The following is a 21,631-nucleotide window of genomic DNA, read 5'->3' as shown; positions in this document are numbered from 1 at the left end:
AGCTAGACAGGTGCTTTCTTGTCCTTGTTAGATGGTTTGAGACAAAATCCTAGGAACTTTGGTGTCTATAAAACATTGGTTCTTCTGATAGGGTAGAATGATTAGAATAATATAGAAAATGAATTATTTCTTATTTATTTATAGCTTTTTAGGATTTCTTAATTTAATGTGTTGCTTGTTGAAATCTTGACCCTGATATTTACACTGTTGCTTTGTTTGTTTAAAGCTTTAGACTTATATTCCATAATAGGGTAATTGTTTTATTGTTTTTAATAGAGAGATAGAATAATTTGGGCCTATCCCTGGTGGCTCAGACGGTAAAGAATCCGCCTGCAATGCAGGAGACCTGGGTTCAGTACCTGGGTTGGAAAGATTCCCTGGAGGAGGGCATGGCAACCCACTCTAGTATTCTTGCCTGGAGAATCCAGTGCACAAAGGAGCCTGATGGGCTACAGTCTGTGGGGTCCCAAAGAGTGAGACACGACTGAGCGACTAAGTACGCACACATATCATTGTCATTGAGATGAAAAAATATGGGTTTTGCTCCTTTTATCTTAAGAAAGGGAACCATCTTGGAGGAGTAGCCAAGGCCCTGGGTTCTAGTTCTGACTTTAAGCAGCTGAATGATCTTGTACTAGTCAACTTCTTTGGACCTCAATTTTCTGATCTATAAAATGATGGGATTGTGTGAAATGATCCCACATGTTTCTTCTAACTCAAATTCTGTGTTAGATAAGTGGAATTAAGTTGTGAATTCAATTCACAAGTTCCTGTTTGTGACTAGAGTGTTACTGAATCACAGTTTTGAGTTAATAACAATCTTGCATTAGTAAAGGTCTTGTCTTCCCCTCTTCTTTTGTGTGGTAAGACTTTCATCCTCTTGAAATGGATCTTTGTTTACTTTTCATTGAATTTAGATATCTTAAAAATGCAAACACCTTAGAGATTTGGGGATTTTTCAACTTCATAAAATTAACACATTTTGTATAAATATATACATTAGGGGTCTGCATACATGAGTGTCCTTCAGATTTTCAAAAAGAAGAAAGAATTTTGCAAATCTTGGGTTAAATAAACTAGATTATTGAGTTGTCTTGTAAACACTCAGAAAAAGAAGTGGTGAGCACTGAAACCACCATTGATTCACCAAGGTCAAACAAATCATGTCAGACTGCCAAATTGCCTTGATGGACAGGGTTACTAGACTGGTACATCAAGGAAATATGGTAGATGTGGTATATCTAGATTTCAGCAAGGCATTGGCAGGGCTTCTTTGTTTTACTCTTGGATAAGATGGCAAGGTGATAGTAGTGGTAATACGTTTAAGTGGATTTGTCTGCAGCTGGTTGAGTGATCACTCCCAGGGAAAAATGAAGAATGAGCCAGGAGCAGCATGGAGGGGAATTTCTAGTGCCCGTGTGTCCTGTCTTCATCCTTGGGCCTGTCCTTTTCAGTCTGCCTCCACCTCCCCCTCAGATTATATTTTATATTGTAATATATAATTTTAAAAATTATATTTCTCCTGGGTATATAAATATTACATTCAGATTTGTAGAAAATTGGAAAACAACAAAATACAAAGTTAAAAAAAAGCCCAAATCATGTGTAAAACTACCTCCAGAAATAACCTTGTATTTGTGTGTATTTCCCTCCAAACTTTTATATCTCATATAGTATATATGTATGTCTTTCATGTCTTTCAAGACTGGGATCATTGTATTTAAGCAGTCTTGTATCCATTCTTTTAACTTAGCATATGTCATTAATATTTTATTAAAGTGGTTCTTAATAATTAAATATTCCATCATGTGTGCACCATAATTCATGTAATCATTCCCTTATTGGAGGACATGTAGGTTGTTTGCAGTTTTTTTATTTTATAAATAACACATTGATGCATATCTTTGTATGAGGCTTTTTGTGAATCTGGGATTGTGTATTCAGAATGAATTCCTTGGAATGGAATTATTGGGCCAATGGATATGAACATGTTTAAGACTTTTGATATATTTAATATGTATTTGATATATTTCTCTATCTCCAGCAACAATATAAAAGTGTATATTTTGAGATCCGTGCTAAAATGGAGTATTATTTTTAAAATATCTGCAAATTAGGTAAAAATGTTATTTAATGCATATCTTAATTTGTATGTCTTTTTAATAATAGAATTGAACATTTCTGTGTGTGTGTTCATTGATCATTTTTTGTGTGTGGATTGCCTGTTCATACCCTTTCCCCATTTCCTTGTTGAGGTATATTTATCAGTTTTTGCATGCATGCTAAGTTGCTTCAGTCGTGTCTGACTCTTTGCGACCCTACGGACTGTAACCCGTTAGGCTCTTCTGTCCATGAGATTCTCCAGGCAAGAATACTGGAGTGGGTTGCCATGCCCTCCTCCAGGGGATCTTCACTGACCAGGTATGGAACCCGTGTATCTCAGGTCTCCTGCATTGGCAGGTGGGTTCTTCACCAATAGCGCCACCTGGGAAGCAGTTCTTACTGACCCATAAAAGCTTTAAAGTAGTCAGTCATATATGTTGAAAGATTTTTCCCATTTTGTACTTTGCTTTTTATTTTATTTTGATGTACAGATGTTTTGTTTTTATGTAGTCACATCTATCAGTGTTTTCTTTTTTGTGTATTTTGCCTCTGCCCATAGCTTTGGAAAGGCCTTTCTTACTCTGAGAGAAAATAAATGTCCACCTTTTTTTAAAAAATTCTAGTTGTTTAATGTTTTTCTTTTTGCATTTAAAACTTTAACTTGCTGGGACTTTATTTATGATGTAAGATAGGATACTACCTTATTTTTGCTCCAAATATTTTAAGAAATTACCTTGGAACCATTTATCAGATAATCTATTATTTTCTTGCTGTTTTGGAGTGCCACCTTTATTATGCACATGCACACACAACCACACTCACGTACTCATAATTTGGATTTTGGGTTTCTTAATTCTGTTCTGTGATATTTTACTCTGGGATTATCAGTTACTGAGAAATGACCACAGATGCTTTGACAATAACCAGAAGGGTCTTTCTCTAGGTCTCAGTTTCTGGGTTCCTTCCACAGAAACTTGACCCAAAAGATCCAATTGATACCCCAATAAACATTGTCAGATAATTTGTGATCCTGTTGGAGTGACCACTGTGAAGAATAGTTGAATCTAGACTCTCAGTTGACATGTAAAACATAGAAATCAAGGATTTCCCTGGCAGTCCAGTGGTTAGGATTCTGCACTTCCACTCTAGAGGGCCTGGGTTCGATTCCTGGTTGGGGAACTAAGATCTTGCAAGCTGCTGGGTGCAGCTGCAGCCACAAAAACCCAAAACAAAACAGAAATCAGTTACATACCTATGGCTGATTCATGTTGATATAAGGCAGAAACCAACACAATATTGTAAAGCAGTTATCCTCCAATTAAAAATAAATAATAAAAGAAATCAGTTACATTAACTCATTAGCAAGCTTAGTCATAAAATGTTGTGTTTCAGTCACTATATTGCAATATTTCTGTTAAGTGGGAAAGATTGTTGTGAACAAGAGTACCTGCTACCTTCAGAGCAAGGAAAGGTACAATTCTTTATTCATTCTCGTGTTTTCCAGATGAGATGTTTTGTCTTGGGGTGATTCTACATAGACTTTGACTTATGGGTTAAAGGAGCTAAAGGCTTTATTAATCTTGTATTTATTTGAATACGCTGTATGAAATTCTTTAGAAATAGAGAAAAGACCCTATTTGAAGCTTTTACCCTGATCTCTGTTTGGTGATTCAGTATAGGGTGAGAAGAGCCAGTGGCTAGGTCCTATGAAAAACTTTTTCTTAGCTTGATATAAGATCAAAGCATTTTTATGCTACTCGTTTCAGACCAGGTGGCTGAATGTCATGGCACCTTATATAGTACAGTGCTTTTGCTCAGTGCCCTTCCTGCATCCTCACTAAGCTCGTTAGGGGACAGAAACATCCAGTCAGTAGGAATAATCTGGAATTTTTTATGGCATGCTGATATGGATTGTCTTGTTTTCTGTTGGATTCCCAGTATCAGGATGCTGTCCAGAACTCTGGTAATGTGTGTGTATGGCTGAGGAAGCATTGTGACAGTGGAGGGACCAAAATACAATGACACTGAAGTTTCTGTCCTGGGTTAGTCATAGTTCTGAGCCCATTGTTCTAAAAGTAGAGCTGAAATTTTCTTCAAGCACCATTTGCCCATATGGAGACCTGTTTGCCACTTTTCTGCCCTCTCATATAGCCTTAAATTCTTTTTGTTTCAATTTATACTCCTTACATTGGTATTTTTTGACCCAAAGAATGTAGAATTATTTGCAGATGTGAAGATTTCCTTCTTGTAGATCATGTTAAAAATTTTAATTAGACTAGTCTTAGGTTTGATTTCTTATAGACCGCATTGATTTGATTTTAAAATCATAATTATGTCAAAATCAGAAGGGACCTGAGAAATGGTTTAGTTTTAAAGATGTCAGATATTTTAAATAGTAGGCTCCATAATTGGAAACTAACCCAAGTAATAGGCTTCATATTATTTTATAGAGACAAGTTTGTGATTCTAAGAAATGTGCTTTTTGACGATTCATATGCTTATCTCCACACTGACATATAAAAGGTATCTTCTTTATTGGGCTTATTTTACTTTTGGCTCCATTCATTTCTTTTGAAAACATGAACTATGTTGTTGGTACTGCTGCTTGTAATTCATACAAATCCTGAGGGTTTGCATTCCACAGGCAACTGTGGAAACCTAAAACACTTCATACTCATCAGAATTTGTGACTCCCTCACATGATTCCTCTGAGCTCAGGGCAGCTCAGCAATGGCAAATGAGGGCTGTGTGAATTTGAGATTTGAACACCTTCACTTCCTTAGGAACAAATGAGTCTTTGGGCAACTATTGACTTATTTTGTGATGATAGCAAACCAAGACACTGTGCTGCTACTCAGCCCTGTCTTTTACTCAGTATTTGTGTGGGAACTTAAGGTCAGCAAGTTACATTTCTCTTTTTCATTTTATTTGTATTTGCGTCTTTCCATTGTTCCTGCCTGTCACAGTCTGTGTGTCTGAAGTCTGTCATCCAGTTGTTTCCCCACCTTCATTGTCATTTCTGAATTTGGTAGGCATGGCTTTTATTTTATTTTGGAGCATTTACCTTTTATATCTTCGTTCACACCATAGGTAGTCAGTGCTGCATGCAGACTAAGTACTCTTTGTTGCTTCTATTTGTTTCTTGTCTCTACAACATTTTCCTACCCATAATCAAATAGAACCAAATAAGTTTTCTATAGTTTGAGGAACTGAGCCCCTTTCAGCGTTTCCAAATTACTGACAAGTGTCATTTCTAATACCAAGAAGACAATTTTTCTGTCATTAGGAAGGTAGATGCATTTGAGATCAGAGTCTTAGAGGGGAGATGGCTTTGGAGGCCTGGTTATGTGTCCATTTCATAGTAGTGAACATTGTAGTTTCAGTCCTCTTTGATGCTGTATTAGGCTATTAAGTAGGTCTTGAAAGCTCTGATATGTTAGTGTTTTGCAGAAGTGGTTTACAGTTTTGTTCAGTTTTTACCCTTTTGGGGTGAGTGGAAGGAGAAAGTTTTGTGTTCTTTTTCCATACATTAGTTCCTGAGGAGCCAGAATTTGAGAATTACGGTGTCCAGGTTTGTCCTGTCAGATCTTTATAGCAAGTTTACACATTCATTAAAGGTTGTTGACTCAACAAGGGTGCTAATTGCTATGCTAAACTTTGAGAAGGAAACAAAAAACACATCAAGGAGCTTATAGTTTAAAAAGGAAATGACACCACAAATTCTGGGCACTAGATTTTAAAAAGGGAGAGGTAGTGGAAAGCCTGGAAACCATGTTAGATGAAGAATGTTTAAGGAAGTAACAATATTTAGCCTGGAAAAGAGAGAACTTATTTTGAGGACATGATGGCCGTTCTCTATTATGGCTGATATTATCCCACCTTTTCCTGGTCTTTTAGGAAACAACTCAGAAGCTGCCTTTGATCCTTTCTCATTCTACATCCAATCAGATGTCAAAATTTCTCTCCTCTGGCGCCAGCATATTTCTTGATTCTTGCCTCTCTTTCTATCCTCAGTTGCCCCCACACTATGTCAAGCCTTTGAAGTCACTCTCTGTACTAGTAGAACAGGTTCTTGGTCTCTGTTGCCTTTGTCCCTGTTTTCCTTTCTATATTATGTTCTCAGAATAATCTTCCCCCAAACCTAGTTCTAATTGTATTACTTTCCTATTTAAACACTTAACAGTGGTTCCCAAAGCCTAGTAAGAAAAGCCCTTACTCAAACTATTATAATTTGGCCCCCAACCTTCCATCACTTCCCCTTCCCCTGTTCACACTCTACATTCTATTCAGTCTTGTTCAGTAGTCTTGGAACCTGTTCCAGGCTTTCCAAGCTCTTTGATTTTCTTTAAATTGTTCCTTCGTACAGTTATACAGAAGAGAATCTCTCATGTTTATGCTGTTTTAGACACCAGAATAGGACCAGCTAACAAAAGAGATGGCCCTCAATCTAACAATTTTCTCTTGAATAATGTCTAATGATGAAATAATAGAGAGCTTCCCAACATTGGATGTATTTGAGCAGAGACTGGGAGCTAGCTGGTTTGGATGCTGTAAAGCAGGCTGCCCACCCCCAGGCTGTAGGTGCTAGACAAGAAGAGAAAGCATGGTTCTCTGCTCTGAAGAAACTTACATCTACATGTGAGGCACCACGCTTATTCTCCCCATGACAGCCAAAGTGATATACATACACACATGTTCATGTCATTCCTTTACTTAAAATCTTTCAGTGACTTCTTCCTGTTACTCTTAGGATGGATGCAGAAATCCACAAGGTCATGTATAATCTGACCTCAGTCTGCCTTCCTAGTCTGATCTGCCAGTATCTCCTTACTTCCCTGTGATCCAGATATTTTTTACCCCCACATATTTTGTTTCTTCTATCTGGAATGCTTTATCTATCCCTCTTCCCCTGGCTAACTCTTCATCCTTAAAGACTCAACTTAAATGTCACTTCCTCATGGAAACCTTAGTTAACACCCTGCTATCCCCCACTCAGTAGGTTGGGTCACCCTGTTAGTCTCACAATCATAACTAAAGTTGTAATTAAATAGTTGTTTCTTTCATTATTGTAATTTCTAGGAACCATTTGATTACCTTTATATTCCCATCAGCTCTCATAATGCCTGGCACACAGTAGACATTTAGTTAATATTTGGATAAATAAATGAATGAATAAAACTTCAGGGTGGTGAACAACATAAAGGATATTCAGTGTCAGGCAGGGAGGAAAATTTCAGGACAAGGGAGTAATAGCTAGGAATGAACAAATTGTGTTCAAGAGTTGCAGGCAGGTTAACTCAAAAGAGGATTCTGTTATTGTATGCCAGAAACCAACACAAAATTGTAAAGCAATTTTCCACCAATTAAAAAAAATAAAATGTTTTTAAAAGAGGATGATCTGTCTGATGACACATGGGCTAGATCAGCTAAAAGTGATAGGATGATGGTTTTAGCAGTCTTTGACATTTTAGTTGAGATTTAGTTGCTACTGAATTATTATAGATACTTGGATGAGGGGCTCCAAGTTGGAGTTTTAGGAAGGCTTTTCAAATAAGAATCTTAAACTGGACTGGAATTTGGAGAGCCTGGGGGCAGACTACCAGCTAGAGCAATACAGCAGTGGTTCAGAGAGGAGGTAACTATATGACCTAAATCCAGGCAAGAGATGAAATATTAATGAGAAAACAAAAAGGCAATGACAGTGGAAATTAGAAAGAAAGAGATGGATTGAGGAGGCAGTTAGGAAGAACATCAGCAAAACTTGAGGAAACACTGGTTGTGCACAGGGGAAAGGGGGCTGTTGTTTCCAGTACCAGGGAGATTTGGCTTGAAATTATCAAGTAGGTGGATGCAAAGTGGTCAAAACTAAAAGTGGGTATTTCTAGAGGTAGATAGAATGTCATATAGGTACTAGGACAATCCCTTTAAATCAGCAATTCCACCCATCGGTAAACCTTTCCTGTGATTATGCAGAGAGAACATTTGAGGTTCCTTTTTGTCTATTCCAGAATGCAGTTTTGGCTTTACTTTCACATAACCTAAATGCTTATTAAAGTTTTTTCTCCCAAAACGAAAGATCACTCTGTCCTTAAAGGTAAGTTCTATTTCTTCAGGATCAGAAAAGCTGCTGGAAGCTTTAGAATAGCAGTTTATCCTTACTTCCAGTTAGAAGGGTTTCAGAATGTTGGGGTTCAGTTTAGTAGTGCCAATCAAATTTTTTCATGTGCATGTAATTTGACCCTACAGTTTCAGTTCAAGGAATCTATGCTATAGAAATGCTCATACAAATACACAGAGCAGCACTGATTGTAATGTAAAAAATCAACAATTTAAATATATGTCAGTTGGGATATGACTGAATAAATTATGATCTGTCCATAATATGCAATACTATGCAGCTATTATAAAGAATGAGGTAGATCATGATTCATGTCAGTATAGGTTGCCATGACATCAGAGAATGAAAAAAGCATGTGAATCTTTGTGAGTTGTTAATGTATATAAATGATATATACAGAAAATAAGTCTGGAAGGATACATACTAAAAATCCTAACTAGTTGCTTCTGGGCACTGGGATGGGGAAATGATAGAGGAATGTCCAAAGAAAAAGAATTTTTTTTAATCATATGCTACTTTTATAATTTTAAAAAGTGTAAACTCATTAGCTTTCTTTGCAGGCACATTGGACAGAGGCCTCTTTAGCATTTTCCCATGGAATTTGCAATTATATTACCATTTCTTTTTTTATGAAAGCTTTCCAACCCTCTTGTCTTACCTTCTTTTTGAGACTGGCTACAGAATACTTACCTTATCTTTTCCCTGAACTAACAAAATTCAATTTTGTAATCGAGACCAGCAGTTTCAAACTTTATTTGGCATCAGAATCACCTTTATACTTGTCAAAAGTACAGATTCTTGGGCCTACTCAGTAAGTTCTGAGTCCGTGTGTCACGGGCGAGGGTCCAAGATCCTGGTTTTTCCAGAGGGCCCCCAGGTGGTCAGTGAGGAACCCTGTTTGGGGAATGATGTCTGACTGTCCTCCTTACTCCCACCTCCTTTTCTCTCTGTGATTAGTAAAGAGAATGAGGGAGCAATGACTCACTGTGGATGTCTTTTGTGGATCACAAATAGTTGGGTTCATCTGAATGGGAAAAAATAAATATAACACAGTTTAGTAGACTTAAGATTTTAGTAATAAATATTCTTTAAAATAGCCTGTTTGAAGTAGGACGTTTGGGTTATAGATGCTGGTCTGGTGGGCTTCTAAGGCAATGACTTAGGCCTAGGATATGCCTTCCAGCAACAGGTTTGTTTTGAGTGGAAGGGGAAGTGAGGCCTTGGCAAATTGTGAGGTCTTAGAATTCAGATACTGTTTAGGTGAAGCTTTTGTTCTTGGGAAATGATGCCTCTAATATTAAGATGAGGTACTATCTATCTAAAGACTATTCTAAACAGCTTTTTGTTAAAATTATTTTCTCTTTGTTATAAACCAAGTTTGCTAATCAGATGCCCACTGTGGGTTATTGGTATCTCAAAAAGGTGTTTAAAAAATATATACTCCATTTGCTTTCAACAGTAAACCTTGGGAACAAAAGTAAATGGGAATACCTCTTAACTACCTTTCCAAGCCCTCAGTGAAGCTGACAGCCATCAGTTAAATAAACTATTAGGTTTATTAGTTTGAGAACAGAAGCATCGACTTGGGCACAGTTTTCTAATTTGCTTCTCGTTTACCCAACAATCATTTATTCAGAGGCTATTCTGTGCCTACTGGACATTAGATAACTCTGCAAATAAAAGCCAGAGGCCCGTGAGCAGCTAGAACTCTAAGGGGATCATCTGAATGGGGAAAAGTGAATAAAACACTGTTTAATAGATTTGAAAGCTTAGTAGCATGTAGAAAACAGAAAATGACTTCCTTAAAGCAATAGCTTTGTTCTCTTTCTATAGTCTATTTTAAGTGGGCCCTCTGGCCCAGTGTTATCAACCTTGGATTAGGAGCTTGAGGAAATGGTGGTTTGGTGGTTGTTTTTTAAAGGGTTTTTAAAGAAATGTAATTACTAAGCAACTGCCATGACCTGCTGCTAAGTTGGAGTTCAATGGGCAAGCAATTCCAAAGAAGAGAATATATAAACAAGTTGGGAGAGGGGAAAACAGCTTAAAGATAGATTGGGTGTTTTTTCCTGCATTCAATGCATATTTCTGCCTTTTACTTATCTTGTGCAAGAAAGGGCTGCTTGGTCAGAAATATCTTTGTTTCACCTGGTCTTCTCTCAGCCGGTGAGTGGGGAGGAGGGCCAGAAAGAGCCAACTAGAGAGGGTTGGGCTGGAGGGCTGAGCCTTAGGGTGGGACCCGTGCCTGGGCGGCTCTGGAGGTAGATAGCCCTGCTGCTGTCCAGGGCTGCTATGACAGATTGCTCACCGCCCTCTACCTTTAAATTGGGACACCTCATTGATATTGATGTGTTGCCTTGTAACCCTCAGAACAGGGACATTGTCCAGCTGCTGTCTCTCTTCTTTCCCCCCAACATTTAATGGGTGAGTCAGTGACTTAACTGCTTCCTGCAGGATTTCAGGGATGGGAGTAAGTAATGAGGACAAATCACCATAACACCAGTGCGTGATGAATGAAAGAGCACACAAATTTAACCAGTTGGCTTCACTGGTACCAGAGTGAACAAAAAGAAAGTTGGTTGGGAAGAGGAGATTTGTTTGAGCTAGAACTCTATTCTCTCCCCTTTAGGCTTTTTACTGTTTCCCTTTATACCCAACTGAAGGTCAGGTTGCTTTGCTGAGGGGAGGGGGAGTGTCAGGTGTTGGAACAGGTGTTCTGTTTTCTGCCTGTAGAGTCGTACAGACTAGATGGGGATGCTTCTTGCCAGCCCTCTGTGGTGAATGAAAATGCTTTTGTGGAATTTTTTCCCCCTGGAAATGTGGTTGTTTTTTTAAAGCAGTTCCCAACCTTCAACCCCCTAGTATAAACCTTCAACCCTCTAGTATTGACTTCCTTTAAAATCAGCTTCTCATAATGAAGTATGCCTCTTTTCTATCATTTTCACAGTCTGTGCCTTAGAGATATCCCGTTTTATGTGGCGATCATAGACCTGAAAAATGTGTGAGGTGTGTGTTTGAGTGTGTGTGTCTGTATGTGTGTGGTAAATGTGAATATCACATTTGAGATGTACTAAGAGAATGCCACAGTAAAGTAACCCTATAAAAAGCCTTTTATAGTAGTTGTATGGATAGAGTTCATTTTCCTTTGTCAGGTTTTCTTAAATTGGATATAAACTTGGAGTCACCATTCCAGAATGATGAGGCTTTTTCAGGCTATGTGATGGTGTCAGTGGGCTACATAGTTGGTCACAGACTTATGATCCTACTGACTAGATGATTTTGGAGGAGAGATATATCAGCAGACTTCTGGGTTTGGGAGAATTTTTATTGTGATGTTTGTTCAATTGTTACTGAAGCCAAAGACCCTGCTTGTTAAGAGGGAAATAATTCAGGAGACCTTTGTGATCTCCTTTTCTGATTGTGAGGTTTGTTTTTACCTTTGTACTGCATTCCATTCTCCCCCCTCAAAAAAAAGTCACCTAGAAACAGATCATCTTCTTTGCCTAATAATCATATAATGGCCTCAGGTCTTTTCCTGCCCTTCCACCCTGCATCTCAGGGCCATCTGTTCTCTGCAATCCACTTTTCGGGAAAGTCTCCTTTCCCATCTGCTCTCCTTGGGTCTCAGTGTCTGCTCTAAAGATTTATGAAGGCTGCTCTGGGACCTCTTTCCAGTTATTTTTTAAGATCAGTAAGCTTTTTCCATTCGATTTGTCCAAAAGTTACTATTTTTTCAGGTGTATTCTTTCATTCTTTCACTCTGGGGGTGGAGAGAAATCTGTCTTTCTGTGCTTGCCAGAGGTACTCTGCTTATCAAAGCAAAGATTGACTGGGCTGGCTCTGGCTGCTTTGAAGCCAAGGGTCCTCTTGGCCTTTTGGCCGCTGGCAGATAGGCTCAGTGCAGCTCCTTGGGTTCATTTTTTTCCTGTCCTTTCCCTTGTCTCCCTGACAGAGTACAGTCGCTTTGAATCGAAGATCCATGACTTGCGAGAACAGATGATGAACAGCAGCATGAGCTCTGGGTCTGGGTCCCTGCGAACAAGTGAGAAGAGGTCCTTGTATGTGAGGTAAGTCTCACTTTGGAACACTAGGCTTTGTGTGGCATGAGGGAAGCTCCGTGCCAACCCAGCCCTTCTTGTTTAACTAGTGGGATAGGGAGTGTGTACTCCCAGTACTAAAACAACACTTTGCACTGTGTGCTCAGGTTGTGTACTTTATGGTCAGTATCTCCTCCCTTTTGTGAGCTGGCTTCTTCATTTTCACTCCTGAATGACTCAGTATGGGAAATTTTCAGTGTACTCTCTAATTGTAAAAGACTGTTGCTAGTCAGCATTCAAATAGCACTCAAATGTTCAAAGTACTTTGCTCACAATCTGTGATTTGAGGGGAAACTTGGCATTCCCACTTCCACATATGCATAATAGACATCAGACTTTGTATCCGAACATATCAGCTATCACTGTGTTCTGGTACAGGGTCTCTTTTAAGAGACCAAAGAACTGACAGGTTGCTACATTCTGTTTTGTTTGTTTTAAGTTGTGTTTGCTCACTCCCTGCTGCACTGGTCTGCTGTAAATGAGTCATGGAACATAGGATGGGATGATGTACCTTCCACAGGAAGGGCGGGTGGAAAGGATATATAGCGTTGGATTGCTGCTAAAGCTTTTCAGAGATACTGCCCAAGGTTGAGCTTGTGACCCTTGAGGCACATAATAATACTTTGTCAGGTCAAAGTACAAACCTTGGAGTGTTAGATTGCTAAATGAACACTATGGACTCCTAGAATTAGTGATAGTTTTCTTCTTCCTGCTTGGGCTTCTTGGCAAAACTCCAACAGTCTGGGGTAAGTACATTGTATCTCTCCAAGGGTAGAATCCTCAGAGAAAGAAGCAGGATTACTCCTCTGAGGTGTGTGTGTGTGTGTGTCCTCTGAGGCTTGTGTGTTTGTGTATGTCTGTGTGTTTGTATGTGTCTGTGTATGTTTGTGTGTGTCTGTGTTTTAATGCTTGTATCAAACTCTTGGGTTGAACTTTTTCTAGTGGTCTCTGATACCAGGTTGGGGGCGTGGAAGGGAGGCTACACAGTTGCTAGTTGCCTGGCAACGTGACATCTGTTTTGTCCTTGGGGTTTGAGATGACGATAGCCAACCGATGTAAATGCTAATTGCAGTTTTTCTCTCGGTGCTTGATTTTCTTTTTCCTCAGTTGCTAGTCCCTGACCCTCCTGCGGGGAGAAGAGCCAAGGGAGTCCAGATTTGAGCCTCAAGCCCACTAGACTCCTTCATGGTTCTTTTCTAGAATGAACCCTCAGCTTGATTCCCTCTGTGTTGAGAGCAGCTTTCTTCACGTTTGCTGTGAAGAGAGGAGAGCGGGAGGAAGGCTGGGCTACTCACTGGTGGTCTTTTCAGTCTCCTGTTTTCTGTCATTCAGCCCTTGTTCTGGGTCTGCAGCCTAGACATTGGGGTGCCAATGGGGGGATTCATATGTGCTGTTGCCTCCCTCAAAAGGGTAATACTTATGTGACTTGGTCAGAATTGTTCCATTCCTGTGCTTCCAGCCCCCGCAGATGTGGCACTCCAGTGTGCGTGGGAAGCTGCTCTTTAGGCAAGACGGTTTCTTTGGAGAGCTTTATTTTTAGATTTCCCCTCTCTGCCTGTCCTGCGCTAGAGCTGTCCTTGCCTGGGCAGGGGGAGTGGGGCATCAGCTCCCGACCTACAAGACCTGGAACACCCTTCTCTGGTCCTAGCAAGGGACACATTCTGTCTGACTCTGGGGAGAAGGGTGGAGGCTGCACTCTGTTTCTAGTGAAGCAGTTTATACAGTTTATATCATCTGCTCTTAACCTTATCTAGATAACATCTGTATCCTCAGAGGAAAGTAAATATGGTTTAGAATAGTGAACATTTGTAATCACTAGAATTCATCAAGGGAAATAATATTTTATGGTCAGAGTAGTGAGCTAAGGTATTTCGCTAAGCTAACCCTCTACCAAAGCTTGGAGCCTGGCTCACTCTAGTGCCTGTTTTTGGCCTTTTTTTTTTTTTAACTTGACAGTGGCTTCCTTTTGTTCAGCATTTAAACATATTCAAGTTCCTTCCATTTTTGAAAAGAAAAAAAATTTCCCTCGATACCAACAGTCCTGTAAACTATTGTCTTGTCTCTCTTCTGCTGACCAGATTTGCCAAATTATGTGCCAGGAAACACTGGTTCCTCAAGATGTTAAGTATTGTGTGAAAAATCAGTGGTTCAGTAAGTTGGGCAAATGCAGGATTAAACAGAGGGAGATAGGGTTCTTTACTGTTCTTTAATCTCCAGGAGGGACTATACTAAGCAGTGTTTCTCCAAAGATAGAAGCATAGAAGCCTTATTTGGAGAAATCAGTCTTAGCATCCAGGCTGGAAAATGTTGCAGTCGTCTGTACTTGCTGCTGCTACTTCTTCAAATTGTCTCTCAGTAGGAAAGGAAGTGTGCATTTGCTTTTCAGCATGATGGTGTGGTCCCAAGCAACTCCAGAAGACTCTGGAGGGGCAGAAGCCCAACTCTTTTGGGGTGACTGGTTCAATGATTCTCTGCCATTGGTCTGACCTCTTCACCACAGTACTTTTCATGAATTTACCAGTTTTCTTCTTTAAAGGCTCTCTTTCTACCTTGCTGACCATTCTTCAATACCTTTAATTAGCTCTGCCCCACAGATAGCAGTGTCATTTATTTTCACAGCTTCAAATTCTTTCATCATGTAAATGACAACTCTGATCCCTTTACTGAATCTGAACTCCAGACCTGCATATCAACCACTTGCTGGACATGTGCCTGGTGCTGCCCTCCCAGTGCTTCAAACAAGCAGTGTGTTCCAAATGGACCCCTCCCCTCCACATACACACACCTACTCCTCCTCACTGTCCTTATCTTAATTAATTGCATCACCCTATCATGTGGAAAAGGGATTGGATTTGTTCTGTCACCCAAGGCAGATCTCAGTTCTACATAAGGAAGAAAGAGCTAATGATTAAAACTGTCTGAAAATGGAATAGACTGCTTTTGGAGATAGTAAATATGATCCTTTGTCACTGGAGGTGTTATGAAAGAGGCTGGGCAGCCATTTGTCTGGGGTTGCAGAGCATGTTGAAGCTAATGATCTGCTCAGAGGCTTTCAGTAGTTCCCAGTGTCTTCAGGATGAAGGGGAACAAACATTTAGGGAATACGTGCTCTGCATTGGGACCTCTGTTAGTCTCTTTTAATAATGCTACACAGTAGGTATTGTTCTCATTCTGCAGGTAAGAAAACTGAAACTCCAGTTAGATGGCTGAGAAGTTCCAAAACTGGAATTTGAACCTGGTTGTTCTGACCAGAATATGGTTCTCTCAGCAGTTCCCAAACTTACTGATAGGAATCAGCTGGCATGCTAATAAACATACAGATTCCTAGGCTCCTCTCCTATCAGTTTGGATTCACCAGCTTTGGGGAAATTATTTTTAACAAGTAATCATAATACTTAGGAATGATGACTTATTTGTCACAATAGACGTTTATTTCTGTTTCACTTGAAAACTGAGCATAATGCTTACTTTAACTCCTGCTATATGCAAAGCAGTAAAGCACAGGGTTGAGAAATTAAGTGTGGTTGAGGGGGTAGAGTCAAGGAAGCAGGAGAAGTGGTTCCTGCCCTCCAGCAGCCTACCATCCACACAGAAGATAGTGTGCAGCAGGTGGTTAAAGTAAGGAACCCTTTTCATGGGAGTTTCACCTCTAATTCTATTCTCTATTGCTTCCCCTTCTGACATGAGCCTCCTCCCTTCCCTTCCCCCGAGTCTCTATCCTCCTCTCATGTGCATGGGCTTGCAAAACTATTTTGAAGCAAATACCACTCTCTTGCAGCTGCACCAAGGCTGTAGCAGGTGAAGCCCTAGGGAGCTACAACTGCACCGATGACAGGGGAAATGAGATTTGTGGAGCAAGTCAGCAGGAGAAAGGACAGATAACAGTGCTTGGAAAATGAGACTTGGTTTTAAAGTCACTAGTGACTTAATGGAAAGGCCTTTCCCACCCTTCACCATACTAAAAACATCTCTTAAATAGTATAGACAGGGTGAACAGAGGCCCTCTTTGTGCCCAGTCTGGGGCCTCTGCTCTTCTGGTTCATTTGCCTTCCATCCTGGAAAAGTCCATAGAAATATGCTTCTCCAGCCTTTTGCTCAGGGTCAGGGTGACCAGGTCAGGTTTAACTCAAGCTGTTCTGATGTGAAGGTAGTAAAAAGACACAGGGAAGTTCAGTGTTCCAGAGACCTCCAAGTTCTATGTTCATATTTAATTAATTAATTTCATAAATAAGCAAAAGACCTTGTCCTCCAAAGATTACCAAGAGGTTTGATAGTACATTTGTGGAAATAGTTTTTGAAAGTCTGTTCCTGTTAACCTGGCTACATTCTTATGCAGCCACTGGACGGCATCAGGCATTTTGGGAGTCCTGGCCTTCTGGCTGGCCATCTGCCATCCCAGCCTTCTTCCCCCTCTCGGAAGGAAATCATGCCCTATCTGTAGTCCTGATTCAAGAAACAGTGTGAGAGTCATCAAAGAAAGCTGGAAGACGCTCCTTCTTGTTAACAAGCATTTGTTACGCTACTCTGTGCTTAGCCCAGGATTATGCTTGAGGGGGTCCAACTTTGTCTTGCTCATTAATGAGTTTCAGTTGTGGATTAAGATGCCAACAAGGTATAATATTGACAGGCTTCACTATCTGATGCAATTGGAAGTGATGATAATCTGCATCTTAAAAAGCAACAAGAATTTATATAGTGTTGGGGGCTACCAGAAGATGGGACAGTTTCATGTATCAGTGATTCTGGAATTGCCTGTCGTATACCCCAGACACCAGTCCTAGACACATCATCACCTCAGCTGATCCAACAGGTGCTATGAACCCTGAATATTTACACATCATGAACCTGTGAATGCTTCTCTAACTTCATAATTGCATTCTAAGGCCTGAGACCCTGAAGTGGGCTGAGGAGAACAGTGTCCTTCCCTGTTCTCCATGTTCCCTTCTTCGAGATGTGCCAGGGACTCCTGACTGGCTGCCAGTTGCATTCGCTCCTCTTGTGATGGCCCATCTTGTGTCTACTTAAGTACTCAAGTTTGGGGTTTTGAGTTGCTCTTCAGAAGCTGCTAGAAACTTTGACTCTCACTCTAAGATCAAGGGATGATGAATTACTGCCGCTGCATAGCTCTCTGTGTATCCTTTAGATGGACCAGGCAAGGGAGGGGCTGCTCAACTTTTAAGTAATATGTGCCATTTATCAGGTACTTTCTGTCTCAGGTACCTTGGGCAACTACTACAAAATACCGTAGGCTTGAGTAGCTTGAACAACAACCATATATTTCTCACAGTTCTGGAGCTGAAAAGTCCCAAGTTCTAGGTTCTGGCAAATTCAGGTTCTGGTGAGCCCCCCACTCGCCCCACCTTCTTGCTGTGTCCTCACATGGCCTTTCCTGAGTGTGTTCTGAGGAGAGATCCAGGTCTCTCCTGTCTTCTTCTTCTCATAAAGGCAGTAATGTTAGGATGAGGATCCCTCCCTCATGACCTCATCTAAACCTAGTTACCTCCCAAAGGCCCCAACTCCAGTCACCATCACATTAGGGGTTAGGGCTTCAACATATGAACTTGGAAGTGGGGCACCCAAATATTCAGCCCATAACACTGACCAGAGGAAGAAAGCAGAATCTCCCAACTGGTATGGGAGGGATATATCAATACTATGGAAGAACATGGGGCTTCCCAAGTGGCTCAGATGGTAAAGACTGTGTCTGCAATGTGGGAGACTGGGTTCAGTCCCTGAGTGGGGAAGATGCCCTGGAGAAGGAAATGGCAACCCAGTCCAGTATTCTTGCCTGGAGAATTCCATGGACAGAGAAGCCTGGTGGGCTGCAGTCCATGGGGTCAGAAAGAGTTGGACACGACTGAGTGACTAACACTTTCACTTTCATGGAAGAACCTGTTGTGGGGTGGTAACTGGGAGGGTATTCTGTGCTCCCTACCCCAACTTGGTCTAATCGCCATTCACAAATATCATACATGGCCTTAGTCCTCAAAGGGCTGATGGTTTATATCCCCCAAAGGGATATAATATGAGAGATTAAAAAACTACAAGAATGAAACAGCAGTAAACAGAAAATATTAAGAAAGATCACTGCTAAATACATAATACGAATTTGGAAGAAGGAAATTTGGAGTGGGCACAGTCACAGACAAGGGTGGGACTTGGGTTATGCCTGGGAGGAGCTGCCTGCATTGGCAGCAGATTCTGTACCACTGAACTTCCAGGGAAGTTAGTGGGCATCTCTTAGGGGATACTATTTGAAAGATCACCACTTAAAACAACATATATTTCAAGACCTTTGACGATGCTTTCTCCTTAGGAAACACAGTGGCATTTAAAGCTGATGTGCTGAAACTTAGCTTGGGAACTTCAAGGGGACATGCAGAGCCTCCCAGGCCAGGCAGATGGCTGGAGCCAAAGGCAGAGAGGTGGTCACACTACTAGGTGAGCACACGGAAGCAGCTACTTGCCTTTGAGGCTGAAGTGCTGTTGTTTGCTCTGAGAAACCTGCCTGACCAGTTTCCTGTCATTTTCTTTGCATTCCTATTCCCCAACACAGGGGCGACTGGGCCAGATGCTTTTGCTTTTTCTGGATCTTTCAGACCCAAAGTTTAAAATTTAGGACCTAAACTGCAGAGACTTTGGGCCTAGTAATCTGTTTACTTTGAGCTGATTATGTTCCTGCTTTCCCTCTTGGCAGTGAGGTCCCAGCTGAGAGGAAGATTAGGCAAAGTCCCCCAGAGCGCATGTATCATCCCTGTAGGCAGCTCTTGTTGTTGTTGCTGCTTAGTTGATCAGTCGTGCCCGACCCTTTGTGAACCCATGGGGTCAGGAAGATCCCCTGGAGAAGGAAATGGCAACCTACTCCAGTATTCTTGCCTGGAGAATCCCATGGACAGGAGCCTGGCAGGCTACAATCCATGGGGTCACAGGCAGTGGCATTTAAAGCTGATGTGCTGAAACTTAGCTTGGGAACTCCAACCTGCAGACCCTAGGAAATGAGCATCTGCTTTTTGTGCTGGTGTGATGTGGTTCCAGAAGGTGGCTTCATTGCCTGCTTTCTGTTTTTATGTGCCACATTTTCCCTGGAACATGCTCTTTACCTGCTCTTAAGACAAGTCAGGACAGGGAGGCCTGGCGTGCTGCGATTCATGGGGTCGCAAAGAGTCGGACACGACTGAGCAACTGAACTGAACTGAAAGACAAGTCAGTATTTTTTGGCCTGGCCGTGATGTTTGACAAGTGGCTCTCCTTTGCTTCACTGAGGTGCATGGACATATCCAGGGCTGAAGAATAATCTTTTATGTAGACCACTTGCTGTGTTCTTAGGCTGTGGATGATAATATTTTCATAAGCTTTGTTCTCTCCTGATGTAGTGTTTCCTTCTGACCTGACCAGTCCTTAACTTGGAGACCCCCATGAAATTCTTTTTATTTAGACCAGAAAAGGTAAGGAGTTGCTGAGGTTTCTAGTCTCCCAGCACAATCTCTTGTCAATAAGCTCACACATGAGATGGGACTAAGGTGACAGAATCATTAATTATGGTCTTTCTTTCGGTGTCCAGAGATATATAGGTGTTGCATTTTCCTTCCTGCTCATCCTTGGTTTGAGTCAGAGGTTGGAAAGGTTGGTTGCTGTGTCATCTGGGCTCTGCATGTGTAGGATTTTTGGCTCTGGAACAGTGGTTTAGTCTGATTTAAAGGGGGTGGTATGTTATTGCATTTGATTTTCCCGAGTGCTTGCCCTAAGGATAAAAAGGGGCAGGCAGGAGGATATATTCTTGTTGTAGAGAAAGGTGCCCTTTGATCCTCTTACCAAGCCTGACCGGAAGCATTTCTAACAAGGTGCCAATCCCTGTCACTTCCTTATGTTTCTAGGCTGTTGATAAGAGAGACTGTTACTGCTAGATGGCTACAGTTTAGCATGCTTCTTAAAGATCTTAGGTAGGTAGTCGATATTTTTTCAAAGTTTGTTAAGGGCTAGGGCTAATTTACATACTTTTTCCTTTACATGAAATGTATGTCATTTGAAAGGTGGTTTCACTTTACTACTCAGGCCTGTTCTTTTAGTGAATTGCCTTCCATTTAGCCCAGTAATGATCTTAAAAAAAAAAAAGAAAGCAGAGGCAATGAAGTCAGTCACACAAGGCCTCCTAAATGAATGCCAGACTCCTTAGCTGGACTCCAGGCTGTCCACAGGCAGGCCCTGGCCTGCTGCTCTCCCTAATGCCCTGCCATGTGGCCAAACGTGGATACTGGTGACCCCAGCACACATCCTGGGCTGCTTGCCTCTGAGTCTCTGCTCATGCTGTTCCGTCTCACCGGAAGGGCCTCTCCCTATCGCCGCTGTCTTTTGAAATCTGAACCCTGTTGAGGCCCAGTTCAAAAGTCAGCACTTCCTCATAGATTCCCCAAGCTCGATATGACCTATGCTCCTCCAAAGACTTGGAGGCCTTGGTTTGTCCTGTCCTGTGCCTCTCGCTATAACACACAGTACAAGGCCAAGACTGAATTTGCTTCTGCATCTCCCGTCGATCAAACACAGTGCTGCCAATTAAAGTCAGTGAGTATGTAAATAATGGAAGAAAGGTATTTTCCAGACAGAGCCAAGTGGACAGTTAGCTTTTTTTTCCTTGTTAAAAAACGTGACCTTGACTTAGACCTCACAGAATTTTTCTGAGATTTAAGAGCCCTGGTCTGAGTTGACCACCAAACAACTCTAGATGAGGCCCTGTGCATCTCTGGGACTGATTTTCATTGTTTGTGAGGAACTTTTCCAGCTCTTAGTCAAACAAAATTTCAGCAGGAAGAGATTTGGAAAACAAAGCAAGATCACGACAATGGAAGGACTGTTGAAGGAATTTTGAATGTTTAGCCTGGTAGAGAAGACCTAGGAAAGACTGAGACTCATTAAATGCTTGCACTGAAAAGAAATTTAGAGAATATCAAAGGGGTTTTCTTTTTTAGATAGCAAGTGGGATGAAATGACCTTTGAGGCTTTGATGTTCTACAAAGCTCTGTACTCATTTGCAGTTCCAATTGATAGAAAAGGAAATTCTTGTTAATTCACCTTTTACATTCTCAACTGAGAATGATATTGTAGTTCAGAATTTCAAATACAATTATTGTGCTGCTATGTTTTTCACAAAATCATGGTTTAAAAAAGACATTGTCCATTCTGTTGTTCAGTATTGCTCATTCACAAATTTATGAGATAGAATGCAGGTACCACATTTTATTGGGAAGTTAACTTTTTTCCTTGTTTCCCAGGGAACTTAGAGCCAAACATGTTCTTCATCTGAAGTAAATGACTAAGTCAG

The 21,631-nt window shown here is 41.0% G+C and overlaps 1 protein-coding gene across 6 annotated transcripts in view; it reads left to right on the top strand.

Moving 5' to 3' along the window:
- Positions 1 to 21,631, top strand: part of DLG3 (discs large MAGUK scaffold protein 3) — a 53,644-nt gene that overhangs the window by 16,534 nt on the left and 15,479 nt on the right. For all 6 annotated transcript variants that reach the window (XM_010821843.4, XM_010821842.4, XM_024987855.2 and 3 more), the window contains one exon: positions 12,171 to 12,285. In XM_010821843.4, coding sequence (XP_010820145.1) covers positions 12,171 to 12,285 — 115 coding nt within the window. The remainder of the gene's footprint in view (positions 1 to 12,170; positions 12,286 to 21,631) is intronic.

This window comes from Bos taurus, chromosome X, assembly GCF_002263795.3.
Source record: "Bos taurus isolate L1 Dominette 01449 registration number 42190680 breed Hereford chromosome X, ARS-UCD2.0, whole genome shotgun sequence".
NCBI lineage: Eukaryota > Metazoa > Chordata > Mammalia > Artiodactyla > Bovidae > Bos > Bos taurus.
The sequence above is the reverse complement of the archived record's forward strand: the minus strand, read 5'-3'. Positions and strand labels throughout refer to the sequence as shown.